The sequence below is a fragment of the Galleria mellonella genome, unplaced genomic scaffold, assembly GCF_026898425.1.
Source record: "Galleria mellonella isolate WM207_F2 unplaced genomic scaffold, CSIRO_AGI_GalMel_v1 utg55, whole genome shotgun sequence".
Classification (NCBI taxonomy): Eukaryota; Metazoa; Arthropoda; class Insecta; order Lepidoptera; family Pyralidae; genus Galleria; species Galleria mellonella.
Genome location: NW_026442115.1, coordinates 4,803,885 through 4,823,139, shown reverse-complemented (window position 1 = coordinate 4,823,139; position 19,255 = coordinate 4,803,885). Strand labels below are relative to the sequence as shown.

The 19,255-nt window shown below is 31.0% G+C and overlaps 3 protein-coding genes and 1 long non-coding RNA gene across 4 annotated transcripts; 3 read left to right on the top strand and 1 right to left on the bottom strand.

Moving 5' to 3' along the window:
* The first annotated feature begins 704 nt into the window (after positions 1-704).
* Positions 705-9,245, top strand: LOC113521242 (uncharacterized). Its single transcript, XM_026906721.3, has 10 exons — positions 705-899; positions 1,203-1,370; positions 1,836-1,993; positions 2,312-2,557; positions 2,707-2,873; positions 4,990-5,177; positions 6,144-6,311; positions 6,999-7,156; positions 7,507-7,746; positions 8,820-9,245. The coding sequence occupies exons 1-10, from the start codon at positions 875-877 to the stop codon at positions 8,961-8,963; spliced, it is 1,662 nt and encodes a 553-aa protein (XP_026762522.2). The 5' UTR covers positions 705-874; the 3' UTR covers positions 8,964-9,245.
* Positions 9,246-10,712: 1,467 nt separating this feature from the next.
* LOC128201567 (uncharacterized) lies at positions 10,713-11,758 on the top strand. Its single transcript, XR_008253293.1, has 3 exons — positions 10,713-10,843; positions 11,120-11,346; positions 11,630-11,758. It is a non-coding gene; the product is annotated as an uncharacterized LOC128201567 (long non-coding RNA).
* On the bottom strand, positions 10,839-13,371 carry LOC113521279 (DNA replication factor Cdt1). The gene is made up of 3 exons (XM_026906767.3): positions 12,726-13,371; positions 12,441-12,567; positions 10,839-12,121 (listed from the first exon to the last, which is right to left on the bottom strand). The coding sequence occupies exons 1-3, from the start codon at positions 13,259-13,261 to the stop codon at positions 10,961-10,963; spliced, it is 1,824 nt and encodes a 607-aa protein (XP_026762568.2). The 5' UTR covers positions 13,262-13,371; the 3' UTR covers positions 10,839-10,960.
* A 2,631-nt stretch (positions 13,372-16,002) lies between these two features.
* Positions 16,003-18,012, top strand: LOC113521434 (monocarboxylate transporter 9-like). Its single transcript, XM_026906962.3, has one exon. The coding sequence runs from the start codon at positions 16,063-16,065 to the stop codon at positions 18,010-18,012; it is 1,950 nt and encodes a 649-aa protein (XP_026762763.2). The 5' UTR covers positions 16,003-16,062.
* Positions 18,013-19,255: the final 1,243 nt, after the last annotated feature.

Below are 19,255 nucleotides of genomic sequence, written 5' to 3'. Positions count from 1 at the left end.
AAAACTATGAAATTGAACATTCATTTAGTTTATTGTGTTGATATGTCTGGATGATTGCATAATTCAACTTATCTTTATTAAAATAGATTTATTTACAAGTACTTTTAAATCTTCATTATGATTTCAATGGTATAAAAGCTCTTAAAAATTTTCTAAGAAAATGTTTTATCTATTTCTAAGAGATACAGTTTTCTAATATAATTAACAGAGAGGAAAGGGATTACTAGTAATGGAGACTAAGAATCCCATTCATAGCAATATACCCAACCAGGTCGCCAACCAACCCTGATCCCTGACCTGAACCCAATCATGATGGGCTAACTGGCCTGTTTTCATTCTCATCAATCACCCATCACTGGTGCTCCGCTAGCGTATCCCGTCAACGCAGGCGGGGTTATCATTCCATTTTCACTCATAAAAAAAAATTAACATAGTTTTATGTGAGGAGTGAGGATATCGGATGAGTATCAATGAAAAATATAAATATGGATTGGTAAAAGGACATCCTTCCAAGCCAAATCCGATTATAAAAAGAGGATATCCTAAACTTTCTACTGAAAATCAGGCTGTATAGCTTAATTCCTTTGCCTTGTCCATTCTAGATAAATTAATAGTATTACTACTGTCGTAGCTGTCAATCACTGACTGATTGAGTATGACTGATGTATTGACAGCAAGCATTCGAATTTTGTTCACAGTTCTTTAAGTAGGTGAACGATTACTTTTTAAATTATTTGTGCTTTACTTTTTCACCTCGTTGAACACACAATCATTACATTTTATCGTTCTTTCCTGTTGCAGTCACGAGTAAAAGTTGTTACACACTAACATTGGTATAATTTATATCGTAAAAGGAATTTGATTTGATTTTAAAATGTCTGAGAAGCATTTACAAACCGGTAAGATATAATTCAATAAGTATATTTTTTATTGTTATACGTAAGTGAATAAATAAGCGAGAATATTTATTATTAATTACAATTAATCTTATATAGTAGGTACATAATTATTGCAAAATTTCACGCCTGTTTAAAACATAAGTCGTTTTTAACATACCTGCTTACAGAATAATTTTGTTTTAACTATTGAAATATTTGGTTAAAATATTCTAAACTGCAACCGTTGATGCAGTGTCAGATGTTTTTGATCCTATTAACTGCTACAGAGATATGTATTTATCATCAATTTTTTTTTCATTTTAGGTGATGTTCTACCTCAATATAGTGGAAAATTGCGCCTTTTCGCAATGAGATTCTGCCCTTACGCTGAAAGAAGTGTTTTAGTCTTGAATGCTAAAAATTTGCAGTATGATTTAGTGTTTATAAATTTGGATCATAAACCAGAATGGTTATTTAACTTCAGCCCCAAAGGTAAATTTATCAGTGGCAATTTATATGATATAGTAATATTAATGTTTTTACCACCACATTGTAATGCAAAATAGATCTAATTATGAGAGGGTGCTATCATATAATATTTAAGTTTTCTTTCCTGTTTATAATAGTAAAAACATGTTATATGCATCATTATATAAAAACACCTAATTAAAATCACTTATTGCAAATTTATTAGATAATATATAGACCAAGATGCATAAGAATATATCACCAAGTGGAGAATATCCAGATTGTATAAAATTATTATTAGCTTTTTTATCATTAGTGTAGTTTTAAAATGTAGATGTTCATGAGAATTGCCAATTACACTTCATAATATGGGATGTAAGGGAAAATCCATATCACAATAATAGCGAGTTTCAGGTTATAGACTTGTCATTGTGTTCTTTGCTTAAAAAAAGTACCTACATTTTGTCAAGCATATATTTATTTATATAGGTACTGTGCCAGCACTAGAGTATGAGCAAGGCAAAGCAATATTTGATAGCAACATCATCAATGTGTACTTGGATGAAAAATATCCAGATGTGCCATTACAATCTTCTGACCCACTTCGCAGAGCTCAAGACAAATTGGTGGTTGAGAACTTCTCTGCTGTATGTATCTATTTTTGTATTTTTGCCTATACCTGGATAGCTATGCTAGTAACAAATTTTGTTATTCTATAGACAATAATAATTTCATAACTATCTATTGATATAAATGGTATTAGTGGATTAATTTTGTTATTTGTCAACAATATATTTACATTTGTAATATTATTCCATAAAATTTATAATTACTATCAATTGTACTTTGTGTGTGGAATTGATAATGTTTCATAAAGTGATAATAAAAAACCACAGGGTCATATCTAATTATAATGACCAGTATCTAATTAAATAATAATATGTTGCATTCAAACTTATGTTTAGGCTCAATCAGCATATTACACAGCTGCCTTCAATGCACCAGCCCTGCAGCCCTCCATGGTTGAGAACTATCACAAAGGATTGAATGGACTACAAAAGGAATTAGAGACACGCGGTACTAAATATTTGAATGGAAATGAGCCTGGTTTAGTTGATTACACAATTTGGCCTTTCTTGGAACGTTTTGAGGCTCTTCCTTTGCTTGGTAAATCAGAATTTGCAATTGACAAGACCAAGTATGGAATTTTAGTAAGTATCTACTTATTTAAAAACATTTTTTTTATGCTTTTATTAAAGAATTATTTTGGATATTTGTATAAAAGTTACAATAAATGTTTTTGACTTAGATAAAATTATAAATGAGATTATAAAAGTATAAAAATATCAATTTGTTGTAGACAACCTATATTGAGGCAATGAAAAATGTGCCTGCTGTTAGAGCTTATCGTCTAGCTCCAGAGACTCATGCTAAGTTCACTGAATCACGAGCTAAAGGTGACCCTGATTACAACATGCTGGATTCAAGTGATGTTTGCTGTATGCGTCCCAGGAAGAAGAAGGAATAAATTCTATGTGAAATTGTTATTTCATTGTTTATTATTTTGATAATAAAAAGTACAACAGAATATTTGATTTTGTTCAAAATATTATATAGTTAATGAATATTTAATGTAATACAAAAATATATATTATTTATTCTATTTTGTTATTATCTGTTAGAACCGTAAATTAATATAAAATGGCGAGGAATTTTCCTCTTTTTATGTAGTCTGTCTTTATCTATCTGGAAATTTCAATGATAGAGTAATAAATCTTCCACAGGATATTTATTGCTTGAAATTTTTTATATACAGTATTTTATTATACCTTAAAACTAGAGTTATTATTCATTAATAGGATCACAATTTATTTTTTTTCTTAAAAAAATATATTACCAAAAACTAAAAAAATATCTGTACCAACAGCAATACAGTATAACTTATGTATATACCTGTTATTTTTTTTGACATCCTTTTAATGAATACTAACACTAGTTTTAAGGAATGGGTTACGTTAATTAAGATACTATATTTATTTATTTGAAAATTACTCACTACACTACAGTCTCCCAAAACGTGTAGTGAGCCATAGGTTTATTTTACAAACTTACAAATTTTATACAACATTTTAAAAATATATCAATTTTGTCATTAAATATGTCAGTATCTGGCTGCTGAGCAATCAGAGGATTGAGCAGAGAAATAGCCTGATAAGTAGGAGCAAACTGAGCAGTACAGGTGCGAACTGGCGGTGCCGATAGTAGTCGACAAGCACGCAATCGCATGCAGCGTTGGCGTACAAAGAACAACGACTAAGAGTTGCAGGATTGTCTATTCCGCCGTTGAGCAACCGATAATAGTGCATCATCAAATTACACTTTAGCCTTACCTCGAGTGTTTTTACACCTACCATACTGGATACGAACAGTGATGGGTACAAATAAGGATAGTAGCCGTAAAGTTTACTATATAGAACACGTGCAAATTTCCTCTGAACTCTTTTTATCATTATCTTGTATTTTGTTTCATGAGGGTTCCAAATAATTGAATTGAATTCTAAAATGCTCCATACAAATGGATAATATAATAATAATATTGCACCTTTATCTTGAAGTTGTACCGACTGTCTTATCACAAAACTTAACGATTTATATGCACAAGTACAAACAATGGTTATATGATTATTAAAAGTTAAAGCTCTTGTTACAATGTGTAATGGAATTTAGTAAATAGGTATTGTTTGCTGCCAACTTGTGAGAGGAGTTTTTATTAAGTTGAAAAAAAAAGGATTTGATAAGTGGAAGAGGAGACCAAGACAACGTTTGGTTGGCCAGCTAGTTATAATTTTCAAGCAATAAATAAATTAGATTAAATCAGATAAAATTCATAATATTTTATCAGTTTAAATATCGTATACTGCGGATAAAATAGTGTAAAAGCCTGTTTGTTTTTTATTTACTTTTAAATAAATATTATTGTATATATTACATGTTTAAGTAGATAACATAAAATTAGGTTCAAAATTGTACACTCACAGGTAAATTCTTGATTTATCAAGTTATAAATTTTGGTTATGCAAATTGATAAATTGCAAGAAGTACAAAAATTTAAGGTTTAGTTATGATTGTATTTTATGGTTTTTTAATGAGATGAGAATGCAATGGCTACTCTACTTTCGCTATTGACTTGTAACTATAGGCGAGGATAAAATTAGGACATTTGTTCTATTATGATGAAATTACGAAGAATGAACCATAATAGTTTTTAGGGGAGATCCTGTGGAGGTCGACCTGACGGTGTATTACTAGCAACGGGGCCATTGAACCTGTTACTAACAATCCCCTCCCTCGACTTGTCTAGTCTGCGCAAGGTTATCTGCTGTATTAAAATAATCACTGTACAAAGCATGATTAATTTCAAATGTCTAAGCATCTTACGCTAAGAGTGTTATATTATGGGTATACGAAATTAATCATATGAATCGCGTAAGATCGCTATTTTAATCCCTTTGATTATATTAGTAATAGTGGACTATTATAATTATCAGGTCTAGTTATTTCTACAGACAGGCGTGGTATGACAATGCATAAAATTAATCCGGTTTATTATGCTATCACAGTGATTCGCAGTTTTTTCGTAAAGTATCAGTGCCCCCACCATAATATTTGAAATGATAATATCAACATTTAGCTTCGCAGTTCATGTTTTAATGACGTCGTTTAGAGTGCTTAGACCAGTAGCTCGTTTACTAGGATACGCGTCTTACCAAACCATGGCTACCAAAGCGGTCAAGGGCAATGTCAACTTCAATACAAGACACTTGGCTAAAGGTTAGCTTTCTTATATTTTGTATTTGATGTAGTTAGATTAGCTTTTTATATGTTTATTTATATTTGTTTTTGAATTAATTATTTCTTTATTAAGTATAGGATAATATTGGAGGCGACTTTGAGGTGCCATTTCTCTAAACTTATCTTTTAACCTTATATTTTAAATTGATAATTTCACAAAATTACTATTTTATGGATTATCATAACCTAAAATTAATAATCGTGTCTTGAATATATTAGAAAAATAGTTCAAATTGGTCCTTACACTAAAGATTTCGCTACGATATCAAATAGAAATTTTAATTTTAGGGATAGGCTTAGAGAAACAGTGCTTCAGAATCGACCCTTGGTGTTATGTTCCTACTTACCGAATTTGTTCTTATCACTTTAGAATACAAACACAGTACAAATATCTATAGTAGTACCCATGACTATTTATTCTGTCTCTAAAATATATTTATCCTTAAAAAAATGTTATGGATGTCTGTGTACATTCATATTAAAAGTTTTCTAACCAGATCCCACTGTTCTGGTGAAGTCTCCCGACTTCAAAAATCGTTTGCTTGGGTACCTGTGTCCCATTCGTGTTTCTACTGTGCAACAGTTGTGTTTCGGTTTGAAGGGTGGGATATGGCAGTGAATTTACAGGATACGGAGATATAACACCTTAGTCCTCAGGAATGGCAACGCATGGGCGAAACAGTATACTCTATTATGTCTATTTTACCATTTTCCATCAGGTGGGTCGTCAGCTCGTTTCGTTCGCTCGTTTCCTTCTAAGTTGCATAAAAAAAAAGAATATTCTAGTGAATTTTTGTAATGACTGATATTTCCTAATATGTCGTTTATTTCGTCTATGTATATATGCATTTTCTTGTATGAAATTATTTATAGATTACAATAACCTAAGTTCCTGAATTATCTTGTTTATAAGTACTTATTGAAGTTATGTTTTTTTATCTTCAGGTGATCCGCTTCCTCCATACAATGGCAAATTGCGTATTTACAACATGAGATATTGTCCGTACGCGCAACGGACTATACTAGCATTGAATGCCAAACAGATTGATTACGAGGTTGTCAACATTAACCTAGTAAACAAACCGGAATGGTTGCCCACCAAAAGTGCATTTGGTAAGGAATTATACTTACTTAATTGCATTGTAAAACGGGAACTAGTGGTACCATTGCTAGCAATAGGTATACCCTGTTAGGTCGACCTCTACGTTGTCGCCCTGCAAGTCATCGTTGGGGACCACGGGGAGGTCGACATGATAGAGTATATTTTTAGCAATGGTGACTAACTTCCTCATCATTTTTGAAACTGGTCGTTACTATTCCCAAGGACCTACATATTAATTAGCTAAACTTGTGTGGTGGTTGGGTGTGATAGAACCGAGCGCTAGATTATCATCACCTGGGTTAATTTCTAATACATTTTCTATGATGGACTTCATCGTTTCATCCTCTACGGGTCCCCCCCTTCCCTCCGCCTTTAGCATAGGCGGGCGCACCATACCATCTTAATCCGTATAAAAAGGCACTACAAATACCTACAATAGTAATTATTCAGTTTAGAAATATTAGTTGGCCGGTTCTAAAGAGTAAATTTTATTAGACAGTCGTAATATTGAAATAATTTCTGTAAGACTTTGTCAGCTACAGAATGACTTTCATTTTCTTTTATCTAAAAAAATTCTAGATTCGTGTCGTATGTTATCTGTAATGTGTTTTAACAATCATATGCGATAAGGTATATTTAATACATTACGTTCTACATACCTACATTAGTTCAATCATAAAACTATATGATATTTATAGGTAAAGTGCCCGCTTTGGAAATCGAAGATGGAGTAAGTATCTACGAAAGTTTGGTGACCGTGGAGTACTTGGATGATGTATATCCACAAAGGCCACTAATACCCAAAGATCCGGTGAAGAAAGCTTTTGACAAAATTATAATCGAAGCTATAGGACCCGTAAGTATCTTTCACAATAATATCTACAAGTCTGTCTGTCTGTTTGACTTGAATGATATTGATGTGTAGGAATAAATACTACCACATACATTTATTCAAAAGGCTATATTTTTGGGTTTTACACACCTATTAGACTCGGTCCTTAAAGTAGATTGCCTTGTATTATGAAAAATCAGTTAACAAATTTGGGGCACAATCAAGACTCAGACTAGAGTAGATGTAAAAAAGTTTGTTTTAAAAATAGACCCCACCGAGATTGAACATGGACTCTTATTTATTCAGACACGGAAATAAATTTCATATATAAATAATTAATACATAAAATTCCTGAATTATACTATTTATTTTAGATTTCTGCGATCTTCTACAAGCTATTAAGAAGTCCAGATTCCATAGTTGAAGATAACTTCACTGCGTACTATAAGGCGTTAGATTTTATTGAGGAGCAATTAAGAAAAAGAGGCACTAAATTCTTGGACGGTGATCAACCTGGTTATGTTGATTACATGATTTGGCCCTGGTTCGAAAGGATTTTACAATTGGATTTGGATGAAAGAATTAAAATAAGAGAAGAAAGGTATAAGTTACTGGTAAGTATAAGTGGTGCTGGCCTATGTTTACATAATTTATTTATTATTATTTTATTTTGTAGAGGTTTTTTAATGGGTGAATGTAGAGTAGTAACCTGTCTGCGCCATCGGTATACGCTGGCGGGGCATCAGTAAGGGATGGTAGGTGAAGATGAAAGCAGGTCAGTTAGTTCATCAGGACGAATTTTACAAGAATGAATTAAGGCCATTTCCAGGAGGACCGCGTGAAGGTCGAAATAACAGGGTATATTGTTAGCAATGGGAACTACATCCTCATTACTAACAATCCCTTCCCCTGTAGCTGATAGGTACCATGTGTAAGGGAGAAATCAATACGATTGTGTATGTAAAAGCTGTTTAGTATAATTATACTGGTTCTACTTCCTTGACAATACTTGAGGGCCATTGAAGAGCTTGTTAAAAATTTCTATATGATCTTATGTAATACTGTGTAAATTGAAATGCGCGTTCTCCGATGTAGAGTAATAGATATATCAGAGTAGAGTTAGGTAAAGCAATTAAAAGATATATATTTTTATTTATAGTGTAGGTTTAATTTTATAATTAAATAAATAATAATGGTAATTTACATATTCTTAAAAAAATATTGTTTATTAAGTTTTAAAATCATGAATGTATTTATTTTTACATATTTAGAAGCTTATAAAAATAGATTATTTTCTAATTATTTCAAGTAATCATGTTCAATCAAGAAATAATTTATACTTTAATACATTAAAATGCCTGACAATTACCTTCACGTGAGCAATCCTATCTAGTATGATTAAGAAATTGATGCAATGAAAATAAAAATGATAAAATAGGGGTTTGTAAAAATTTAGATGGTGATATTATTGTTTCTAAGTTATGTGTATTTTTTAACATATATCTCTTAGATATGTCTATATAAAGTAACGGGAATTTTAATGAACACAATTTTTGGAATTGTCATAGATGACAACTATAATAAAACAATATAATATGGATAATAATATAATATTTTTACAGACAAATATAAATCTATGTATTTTTGAAACACTTTTGTACTTATATAAACGGTCTTTTTGTTCTAGGTGCCGTATTTCAACCGAATGTTTGAAGATCCCGCTGTTAGTCAATACCTAATTCCTGCTGAAATATTGCGAAAGTTTTTGAGCGCCTATACATCGGGAGATTTAAATAGCATTAATTACGATTTACTGTTGACTGAAAATTAACTTACTTGTTCTTGATAGTTCAACTATTTTTTTTTAATCATTATAGATTGGCATAAGACCACATTATATTTATTATTACTGTAAGACTATGTTATTTTGTTAATATTTATTTTACTTCATCTAGGTTGCTGATAGAAAGCATTGTTTAGTGATAAGGTTCTCTTGTGTCTACAGACAGATATATAAAATATTTTTATGGTAAGATAAAAACCGAAGATACAGTTGTTATGTTCAATTAATACACCATAAGAAAACAATAAAATAAATTTAGTTTATAAACTATTCATTTATTTATTTCCCACAACGGATAAAACAGTAATAGTATATTATAATAGTTTAATTAATAACTGAATCATCCTATTTTGATATCAGTTTATTATATGCGCAACGATACCATTAGAGATAAAAGATGAATGTCGACTTTATTTATTTAGGTTCACCAACTATTGTTTTCACAGGATAGTTTAATTTAAGTAGTTACACAATCATTGAGCTTAGAATTAAATGTAAAAAATATTTATAGACAAACACAGAATATATTGATACTAACAATTAGTACGGAGAAAAACAAATATATACAGCATACAAATATTATTAAATGCTTAACATTTTCAAAGAGGGTTGACGTCAGGCAGGTGGCCGGTCGTAAAACTAAAAACCAAATCTTTTTGTAATATGGATAAAATCATATTACGCCGACCCCAAATGATTGGGATAAGGGTAGGAAGATGATGAGATGATGATGCTTAACATCTGGTGCCACCATATCCATAAGCACATATATTTTTTTTTAAAGTGCCAAGTGCCATAAGAATCGCTACTGGATACGTTCCATACGCAATATATGTGTAGTAAAATGTGGGCACCAGACCACGCTGCAATACTCCAAGATCAGGATATTATAAAATAATATTTTATTATTACTATTATGATTATAATAAGTGTAAATAAATTACCATCATTATTGAAAATTAGAACATATATATATATATATATATATATATATATATATATATATATATATATATATATATATATATATATATATCATATAATGATCTTTACGAATATGAATCATGTTGAATATTTACGGATTGACTCTAAATCCGTATTTCATATACAAATGAAAATTAGTTGGTAATAAAAACGTTTAAATTTTTTATTACCAGCTAATCATTTAAATTATAACAATCCCATTTATTGGCTAAATAGAAAATTATCATATTAAAAAGCAAAGATATGTCGTATTTGCAATACTATAGGTACTTTAGTAAAATAAAATTTGTTCAATCACACATTCTTTTATTAACTGCTAAATTAAAAGTACTACATAGTAGAAAATATTTGCTTATTATAAATTTGATACAGAATATTGTCAATATTGTATCTAAACAAAGTGAAACAGCAATTTAGTAATTATATTTATATCATTTTTGATCAAAATCTGGTATTTATGTATGTTTTTTAACTTTGTATAAAAAAATAACTTTATAATTAAAAACACAAAAGTAAGCACTTCAGAAGCAGAGTACTTTTAAATATAAACTATTATTTGATTGTAAGTAAAAAGATGTATTTAAATTACACATTATCTTAAGATAATTATTATTCTAAGGGCATCATTGAAATCAAATGTCAAAAGTACATTACAATGTCAAAACTATATCTAGTCTAAACATGTCCAATGCATTCTGTATTGTAAATAGAGTTAAATAATCTCTTTAATACATACATACTAGTTAATTTAAAGTTTAGTATTTTTAAGACTTAATGAGATGTAATTTAAGAAAAATAGAATCTACACACATGATTTTATCGAAATTGCAACAAATTCTAAAAAAAAATTAAAATTTCATTTGTTTGTATTAAACTATAAAAAGGTCAGTTTTTGTGCAATCATCATATATATTTATTTTTCTATGCAGTAACAAATTTTCTTATTCAGTCTTAATTTGCATTACATGTCAAATCATTAACTACTACCTACTTAGGGCTACTTAATCATTCCTATACTTTTCAGCTAATGTTTCCAATTTAGAAATAATATTTTTTAAATTGGCATTTTTGTCTAATTTTAAGTATGTAACATTTCTTACATCATGTAGCTTTATCCATTCTGGGATTTCTTCTGTGAGCAATTTAATATCCTTTTGCAGGTCACTAGCAGACACATTTGCCTTAAAACTGCTGTCTAATTTTGAAAGAATAATATTGATTGCCAATACATTTTTTCTCTCAGTAACAAAAATATTTCTTAATGTCCTTGCAAGATCTGGCAGACGGCTATAAACTAAATACTTTTGTTCATTTTCTGAAGATCTTGTCATGGCTTCAAGAGCCTTGGCAGCTTGTTTTGCTTTGACTTTTTCCAATAATGAAGCTGGTAAGTTACGTAATGCAGGGTTTAAAATATTTACAGTACTAGTTGATGGTGTATTTGTGGCTACAGTTTTCCATTTATCATCATTAATACCAGTAACTGCCTTCTCCTCGTTGGTTAAGCCTCTAGCTTTTGCTTCAGCTAATTTTTCCAATGCCCTCTCCATTTTAGTGTTGCATTTAAACAAATCACGAGCCTTGGCCAACACATCCTGTGCTGATGATAATTTCTGTGTGTTTGGCAATTCTGGTAATTTAGCACAATCAATTTCTGGTAATTTTTCTAGATCAAATTCCGGGTGCCAGCGAACTAGTTTATTATCAGGTATGATCATCGGAGGATCCAATGATGACAAGTATTGAGCATGATGTTTTTTCACAAGTCGAAGCAATGTCTCATAAAAGAATCTACGTCTTTCAAGAAGGACACTCGGATTCATAACTTTAATATCATTAGGAAGATTGGGCGATATAACTAGTTCATATGTTTCTTTATGAGAAGATGTTGTAAAACTTTTAATTTTTTGAATTTCATAGCTGTAAAAATCTGGTACTAAATGTTTTACTTGAGCTAGATGCTTTTCTGTGAAGTTACGTTTAAGCATCTCTTGAATGGAGGGCTTCAGTTTAGTGAATGTTATTTTTTCATTTCTATTATAAAGTAGAGCAACAACTGTCTCTATACCCCGAAATAGTTCTGCTAAGAACTTGTACTGATGAGGAAGAGGTAAGCTGGTTGAAGAGGTAGCCAAAGATGCATGTCTTACATATGCAGGTACCTATGGGGAAAAATATTTCAATATAACAAAAAACCTTTTAAGAAAAGTATATATGACTTAAAATGCTAAATAAGCTAAGGATCCATAGAACTGACAGAAAGTGGTAAACATTGCCTATGAATATAAACAGGACCACAGACATCACAGAATTCACAATAATTTAGAAACACTCTATAATATTATATAAATATTATAAAATTACAATAAACAATATTTTGTGAAAACTAACTCCAGAAAGCAATCATAATATATATAAATTTTTTTACTTAAAATAATGTAAGAATTAGAACTTTAATAAAGTTTAAATTATATAACTTACTTTGTTAGGACTTTTAACAGGGCTCACATAAACTTTCCGTGGTGAGATGAGAAATCGCTCTTGATTATCGGCAGGAGCAAGGTCTTTTTTTGGTGATGACAACTCCTGACTTGATCTTTTACTTGGACTAAAATAAAAATAAAAAAATATTGTTAAACATAAAATATAAATGTTTTTCTTACAACTATTTGGTAGTACTATAGACTTTAAAATGTAATAATTTTACTAAGGGATGATAATATTATAAATTAAGAGCAAGAAAACTAAATAATAATGAATATATACCTTGATGGGACTTCCACATCAATAGATTTAAATTCTTTAAGGTTGCGTTGTTCACCAGTTTCTTTAAGTTGTTGAATACCTTTGCTAATACGTTCTGCAGATGCTTTTATTTCAGCTAACCTAGAACTGCCCGCTAGCTTTTTGCGTATGTTTCCTAAACTTAACTCTTTTCGAGCCACCTGTATCGTTTGTGTTTTGGACACCTCTGAAGCTTTGGAAATATTAGAGGAATTGTTTTTTTTGGCAAATGGCGTTGCGACTGAAGCGTGTGTATGTTTACACGCTTGTTCCGTGAGAGGTTGTTGGAGTAATAAATTATCCTTTTTTCCTTCATCTTTAGTGTCATTAATTAATTGAGACGACTGTATCACATCACAAATGTCACTTTTATTTACGTTAACTTTTCTTTTAATAAGCTTTGTGCCGTCGTCCGATACTAATTCTAAATGGGGAATCTTATTCTGTGGTGAAGCGATATCATCTATAGCTGGCCGTTTTCTACTATTGAAAAATGATGTAATTCTTGTTTGAGACATAGTGAAAACTTAATAATTACTTAAATAATTCAATTTTTAAGAGTAACAGCACAAAAGCAACAAAAATTTCGTTTCCCTCCAAATAATACTAAAAACGTTTCCAATTTGACATTGACTGTCAAATTGACACTAAGTATTGATATAGATTTTGAATTCCGACTGATTGAAGAACAGATTATTAAAATTCAGTAGTTACATAAAAACAAACGACGTTTATCTGTTACTGTTAATTTATATAAAATAGCACAAAATACGGTTGAAATTAATAATTTTATATAATATTATAAATTAACATATGATCATCATTTCAGCCACTATCCGTCTACTGCTGGACATAAATAAGCCTCCCCCATAGATTGCCATAAAGTTAGCATATGATATTATAAACAAAATTGATTTAAGAATCTCCTGTAACCATAAAGCCTACCGAAGCCCAGAATAAAATGTCACTTTGGATATGCACTAACGTATTAATCCATAATTTATCACACTGAACTATTTAAATATTACTTTATAACTGTAACTATTGCCTTTTACAGAAAGTAGAGACTAATTGTAGTCACGATGGTTAGCTCGTCACTGAACAGAATATATACTTATTTTTAGTAATAATTTATTAATTACCTATTTACCTACGCATTGTTAACAGTCATAATGAAACAAAATGTTATTAGGATCATTAGTGAATTTTATTACATTTAAGAATTTCATTAAATACCAAAAACAAACTGCATGACATGCCAAATTTCCAAATCGTAGGGAATGACAATGCCACTGATCACTCCGGAAAGAATTACTCTTATAAGTACGTTTATTATTAAAAAATATATGTAGGTATTATTTTTAATTAATAGTTAATTATCATAATTGTGATGTCATTTTAATATTAATTTGTAAACAGAAATTTAGAAAATGAGATTAAAATATAATCATGGAAGTAAATTCACAAACACCATATTCATTAGAGACAACTCCCGTAATAGACATTTTAAAAATTAGAATGCATAAATGAATATTATTTAGAATGGAGAAAATTAATGAAAAACGTTATATATTTTGAATCATAACTTTTTATTTAGATTATTTCGGTCCTACCTTTATTAAAATTTAAAGATTAAAGTATTTATATTCCTTTAAAACATTTATTGTTTTAAATTAATTTTTAATTGTTTTTATAGTAATATTTACTAAAAAAGACCATTGTTTCTTTTATAAAATTATAAAGCATAAATTTATATAAATAGATATTTTCCCTTTTTCGGGAATCCAGAAATTACATTAACATCTTTTAATTAACTCATGATGATGATGGTGACTGGAATGGTAACTCTTGCGTAATCGCTATATACTAGACTAAGCGAGTATAAAATTAAGCTAGTTGTCCTATTATGAGGAACTCATCAAGAAACAATTATGCTGGTTTCGAGAGTACATTGTGTAGAGACTTTGTACAAAAGTCGATTGCTTGGGTACCTCTGTCCCATTCGTGTTTCAACCGTAAAGCAGTTGTGTTTGCATGGCTGTGTTTCGGTTTGAAGGGTGGGATATAGCGTGAATTTACTAGGTACAGACGAATAACACCTGAGTACTCAGGAATGGCAACGCATGGGGGGTATCATGGGCGAAACAGTATACTCTGTTATGTCCATGGTACTGCTTATATCTATAGGCGACGGTTACCACTTTCCATCAGGTGGGCCGTCAGCTTGTTTGCCATTCTATTGTATAAAAAAAAGGTCGACTTGATGACTGGCCCTATTGCTAACAATATACCTTATATTATTAGTAATAGACCCGTTACTAACAATCTCTTCCCTTATGTCCCGAGCAGTTTGAATTTATGTTAAAGGCATTGATACATTTAAAAATATTTTCTATTCACATCTTAGAACCAGAATGGTTACACAAATTGCAGTTTCAGAGGCGCTTCCTCCCGCGAATATTCAGGTTGTGGAATAATTTTACAGCTGAGGCTTCCCCTAGAGTCTACAGCTTGGGGTTCTTAAAAAATGGCGTATTAAAGTTTCTTAAAGGTCGGCAATGCGCGCGTGACACTTTCGGTGTTACAGTCGTCCATAGGCTACGATAACTCCGTTTACCATCAGTCAGACCGTATGCTTGTTTGTCACCATAGTAGTATAAAAAAATAAGGCGGAACGTGGTCTTAAAAAAAAGGCGTATGACATATCTCAGATATGTATTTTGTATGTAAATGAAAGCACTCATTTATATCCTGGGATGAGCATCAGGCAATTCAGACGTCGGCACGGCTAACTCGGTCTCACCGTTAAATACGATAATGGTTGGAGGTCACTATAATTTTATTTAAGAATTAGCTTATGCTTTCAACTTCGTATGCTTGAACTTTGTAATAAAATATATATCAGGTATTAAAATTTCAATCTTTAGAAATATGATTATGAAAATCGTACAAACATACTTTGGCTTTTATTAAGACCTTTCATATGGTTTTTCAATTTCTTCAATGTATAGACATCGTCTAGTTGCAAGTAAGATAAGATAGAGTATTAGCAAGATTTCAATAAATAGGCAAGTTTTTCTATTATCAAAGATTTGTATATACATAGGTACGACATATTTAGTCTATGAAAAAAAAAGAAGTAAGCCTCTATAGAAATAAAATCTGATAGCGTGTAATATTTATTGTCGTATTAAATGTCAGTTATATAACTTTTTATCTCTAATTACTAACATATAATAATCGGAAGAGTTTAACTAAATTGAGTTAATAAGAGGTGAAAATAAAAAATATTAAGAATCGAATATATTATAGTGAAAATATGCCACCAAAGGTTATTGCATCCAAATTAGGAAATGAACCAAACAAGAATGTTCTGATAATACCAAGTAGAATAATCAGTAGACCAGATCAGCTAGAAGGTGGAGAAGAAACAGAAATTGCAGCGCAAATTTTGTTACCAGAGGAAGGTGGATGGGGTTGGGTTGTGGTAATAGCTTCCTTTTGCAGCATTTTTATATTAGACGGAGTTACATTTACATTTGGAAGTATATTCAAAAACATGAAAGAAGACCTTGGTGAATCCGAATCCCTTATAGCGCTAATAAATTCGCTGTCGGTTGCATTATATTTTCTAGCAAGTCCAATAGCCTCCGCCTTCATTAATCGTTTTGGATTCAGATTATGTGTAATGTCTGGCTCTGTTATTGCATCGAGCTCTTTATTTTGTTCATACTTTGCTACAAATTACGTGTCTCTATGTGTATTTTATGGAGGATTTGCTGGATTTGGATTTTCTCTTATAAATGTATCGGCTTCATTAATAGTAAGTTTTTATTTTGAAAAGCTTAGGTCATTGGCATTATCACTTGCATCCAGTGGATCAAGTGTGGGTATTATGATAATGTTTCCAATAAACAGTTATTTAGTCAAATTAGCTGGCTGGCGAGCTGTAACTTTATTACATACCGGTTTGTTTGGAGTAATATATTTTTTGGGTATGACCTTTAAACCTCTACTGTCATTAACAGTAGTGAAGACTACAGATGATCCTACACGCACCGTTACTTATCTACCAAATCTATCTACTGCAGGTGTTAAATCTACGTCAGGTGTTGTTTCAACTGCTACTGAACGTTTATTTAGTGCGGTTTCAAATGTTAATTTTCCAACGGCTGCTTCAGTAGTTCATGAGGGTATATTAACATCTTCTAATCAACCAGGGCTTTCGACTGCAGCTCTATCAAAATTAACTTTGACAGCACACAGTCCACAGAGCGGCATTAGTAAAAGACAATTAAAGCAAGTGCAGTCAATTATGTCTAGAACAAGTGCTAAAGAACAAGATAAAACAAAAAATAATATAGAAGTTACTGTAAATATTGAACAACCCAAAAAACGGAGTTGGTGGACAAGATTATGTCACTGGGAAGAACACACACAGCAGGCTCGTCCTTTATACCGTGATGATTTTTTCTATGAAGGCAAAATAGAAAATCTTCCAGTATATCAGAAAAGTATGATAGATACTACTGCTGAAGATAAAACTGGTTTGGAATATCAGTTAGCTGTATCACGAGCTGCAACTACTGCAGATCTGCGTGAACGTAGGGGTGTGTTTACTACTGCTGCTCGAAGAGTATTAGCAACAATGTTGGACCCTAAGCTTTTGAAAAAATGTTCCTTTTTATTTTTATGTAGTAGTGGTTGTCTTACATATATGGGATTATTAGTACCCTATGTGTTCATACAAGACAGAAACACAATAGCAGGTCTTGATCCAGCACATACACAATTGTTCGTGAGTGCGATTGGATTAGCAAACTCTTTAGGAAGGCTCGTTATGGGCACATTAGCTTGTAAAATTGACCCAGTAAAGTTGTATATGATTTCGTGTTGTATTTCCGGAGTGAGTACAATATTTTCAGACGTATCCTATAGTGTTTATTATCAATACAGTTATTGTTTTGTATTTGGATTCTTCATTGCAAGTTTAGCATCTTTAAGGAGTATGGTCATAGTAGCTCTTTATGGTTTAGAAAATTTAACAAATGGTACGGGAATGTTGTTAATGTTTCAAGGTTGTGGAAGTTTAGTCAGTACACCAATAGCAGGCGTTGTTAAAAATAATTTTGGGTATTCTGTAGCATTCTATGTAGCCGGTATTTTTATGACTATTAGTGGTTTTCTAATAATACCTCTTAGAAAATTATCAGTTAAAGAAAACGAAATAGATAATGCAACTAGAAAAAACTGTTATGAGTCAAAATAACTAATAAAGAAAAATTTTCAATAAATATCTTTTATCTTTTCAGAACTTCTATTCAATTGTCTAACTATTCAAGATTTATCTGTTAAAATAGATTTTTTTTTAATTCTCCAGTCGTAATATCAAATTTGTGTTTTTTTTTAACTTTGAAAATAAAATAGTGACCTCGCCTACGCTATCAGTATACACCAGCGGGGCACCACTGAGGGATGATAGGTGGGGATGAAGTAAGGCAGTCAGCCCATCGTGATGAATTAATCACAATGGTTTTCAGGGAAAACGCTTGGAGGTCGACCTTTCGGGGTATATTGTTAATTAGGCTTTTGCCTGCGACTTCGTCCGCGTGGAATAGTTATTTTGGAAATAATTTTGAATTTATTTGGATATTTATTTTGCAAATATGTATTATGTTTCTACAGATTTACTAACTGCTGTGGTAAATAATAATTTCAATACACTTTTATAAACTATATTTTTTGCTTACGTATAATCAACAAGACAAATTTGTTTGGTCTTTCAGACGAATTTTCTCCTATTTTATTCCCATGTAGGTCGAAATTATAAAATGCTGGAATAAATGTTCATTTACTTCTTACGAAGTGCTTAAATACAAAGTTTATGGTTGTATCTTCGATAATCATGAACTCTTATACAATCTACCCCTTCATGCTCTTTTTTACAACATAAGGTAGCTTATGTCTTTTCGTCAGGTCTAATCTATGTTTGTTCTAAATTTCATCAAGATTGGTTCTTGGGTTAGGCGTCAATGTGATATTGGACTTTCATACGAACTTTCATCCCCAAACAGGTTGAAATATCGAAAACGCTAGAACAAATATTTATTTATTTCTTGTTAAGTGAAAAGGTAGCCTATGTCCTTTTCCAAACTTTAGACCGTCTCTGTACCAAATTTCATTAAAATTGATTCAGTGGTTTAGGCGTGAAATACATGCCTAAACCACTGAATCAATACAGACAGATGGACAGACAGAGTTACTTTCACATTTATAATATTAATAAGGATGATGTAAATAATGAAATTTTATATCGAATCATAAGCATTTTATTATATGGAATTTATATATAGAAAAAAAGAAATAAGTTTTATATCGGGATGCCTTGAATAAACATGAAGTCGTGTACTTTGTATAAAGTGGAACAGGAGATAACGGATGCTGCGTGGGAAAAATCATGGCAAATGACTAGTTTGCAATAAATAAGAATTTTATGAACAAGTCTACTATTT

What these genes read in the sequence shown, in the direction of transcription:
- LOC113521242 (XM_026906721.3), top strand. Translation starts at nt 875, where the DNA reads ATGTCTGAGAAGCATTTACAAACCG. An exon ending in GCCCACCAAAAGTGCATTTG is followed by an intron (nt 6,312 to 6,998) that starts GTAAGGAATTAT and finishes TGATATTTATAG; the next exon opens with GTAAAGTGCCCGCTTTGGAA. An exon ending in TAATCGAAGCTATAGGACCC is followed by an intron (nt 7,157 to 7,506) that starts GTAAGTATCTTT and finishes TATTTATTTTAG; the next exon opens with ATTTCTGCGATCTTCTACAA.
- LOC113521279 (XM_026906767.3), bottom strand. Translation starts at nt 13,261, where the DNA reads ATGTCTCAAACAAGAATTACATCATTTTTCAATAGTAGAAAACGGCCA. An exon ending in GATGTGGAAGTCCCATCAAG is followed by an intron (nt 12,568 to 12,725) that starts GTATATATTCAT and finishes TTTTTATTTTAG; the next exon opens with TCCAAGTAAAAGATCAAGTC. An exon ending in CTGTTAAAAGTCCTAACAAA is followed by an intron (nt 12,122 to 12,440) that starts GTAAGTTATATA and finishes TTTTCCCCATAG; the next exon opens with GTACCTGCATATGTAAGACA.
- LOC113521434 (XM_026906962.3), top strand. Translation starts at nt 16,063, where the DNA reads ATGCCACCAAAGGTTATTGCATCCAAATTAGGAAATGAACCAAACAAG.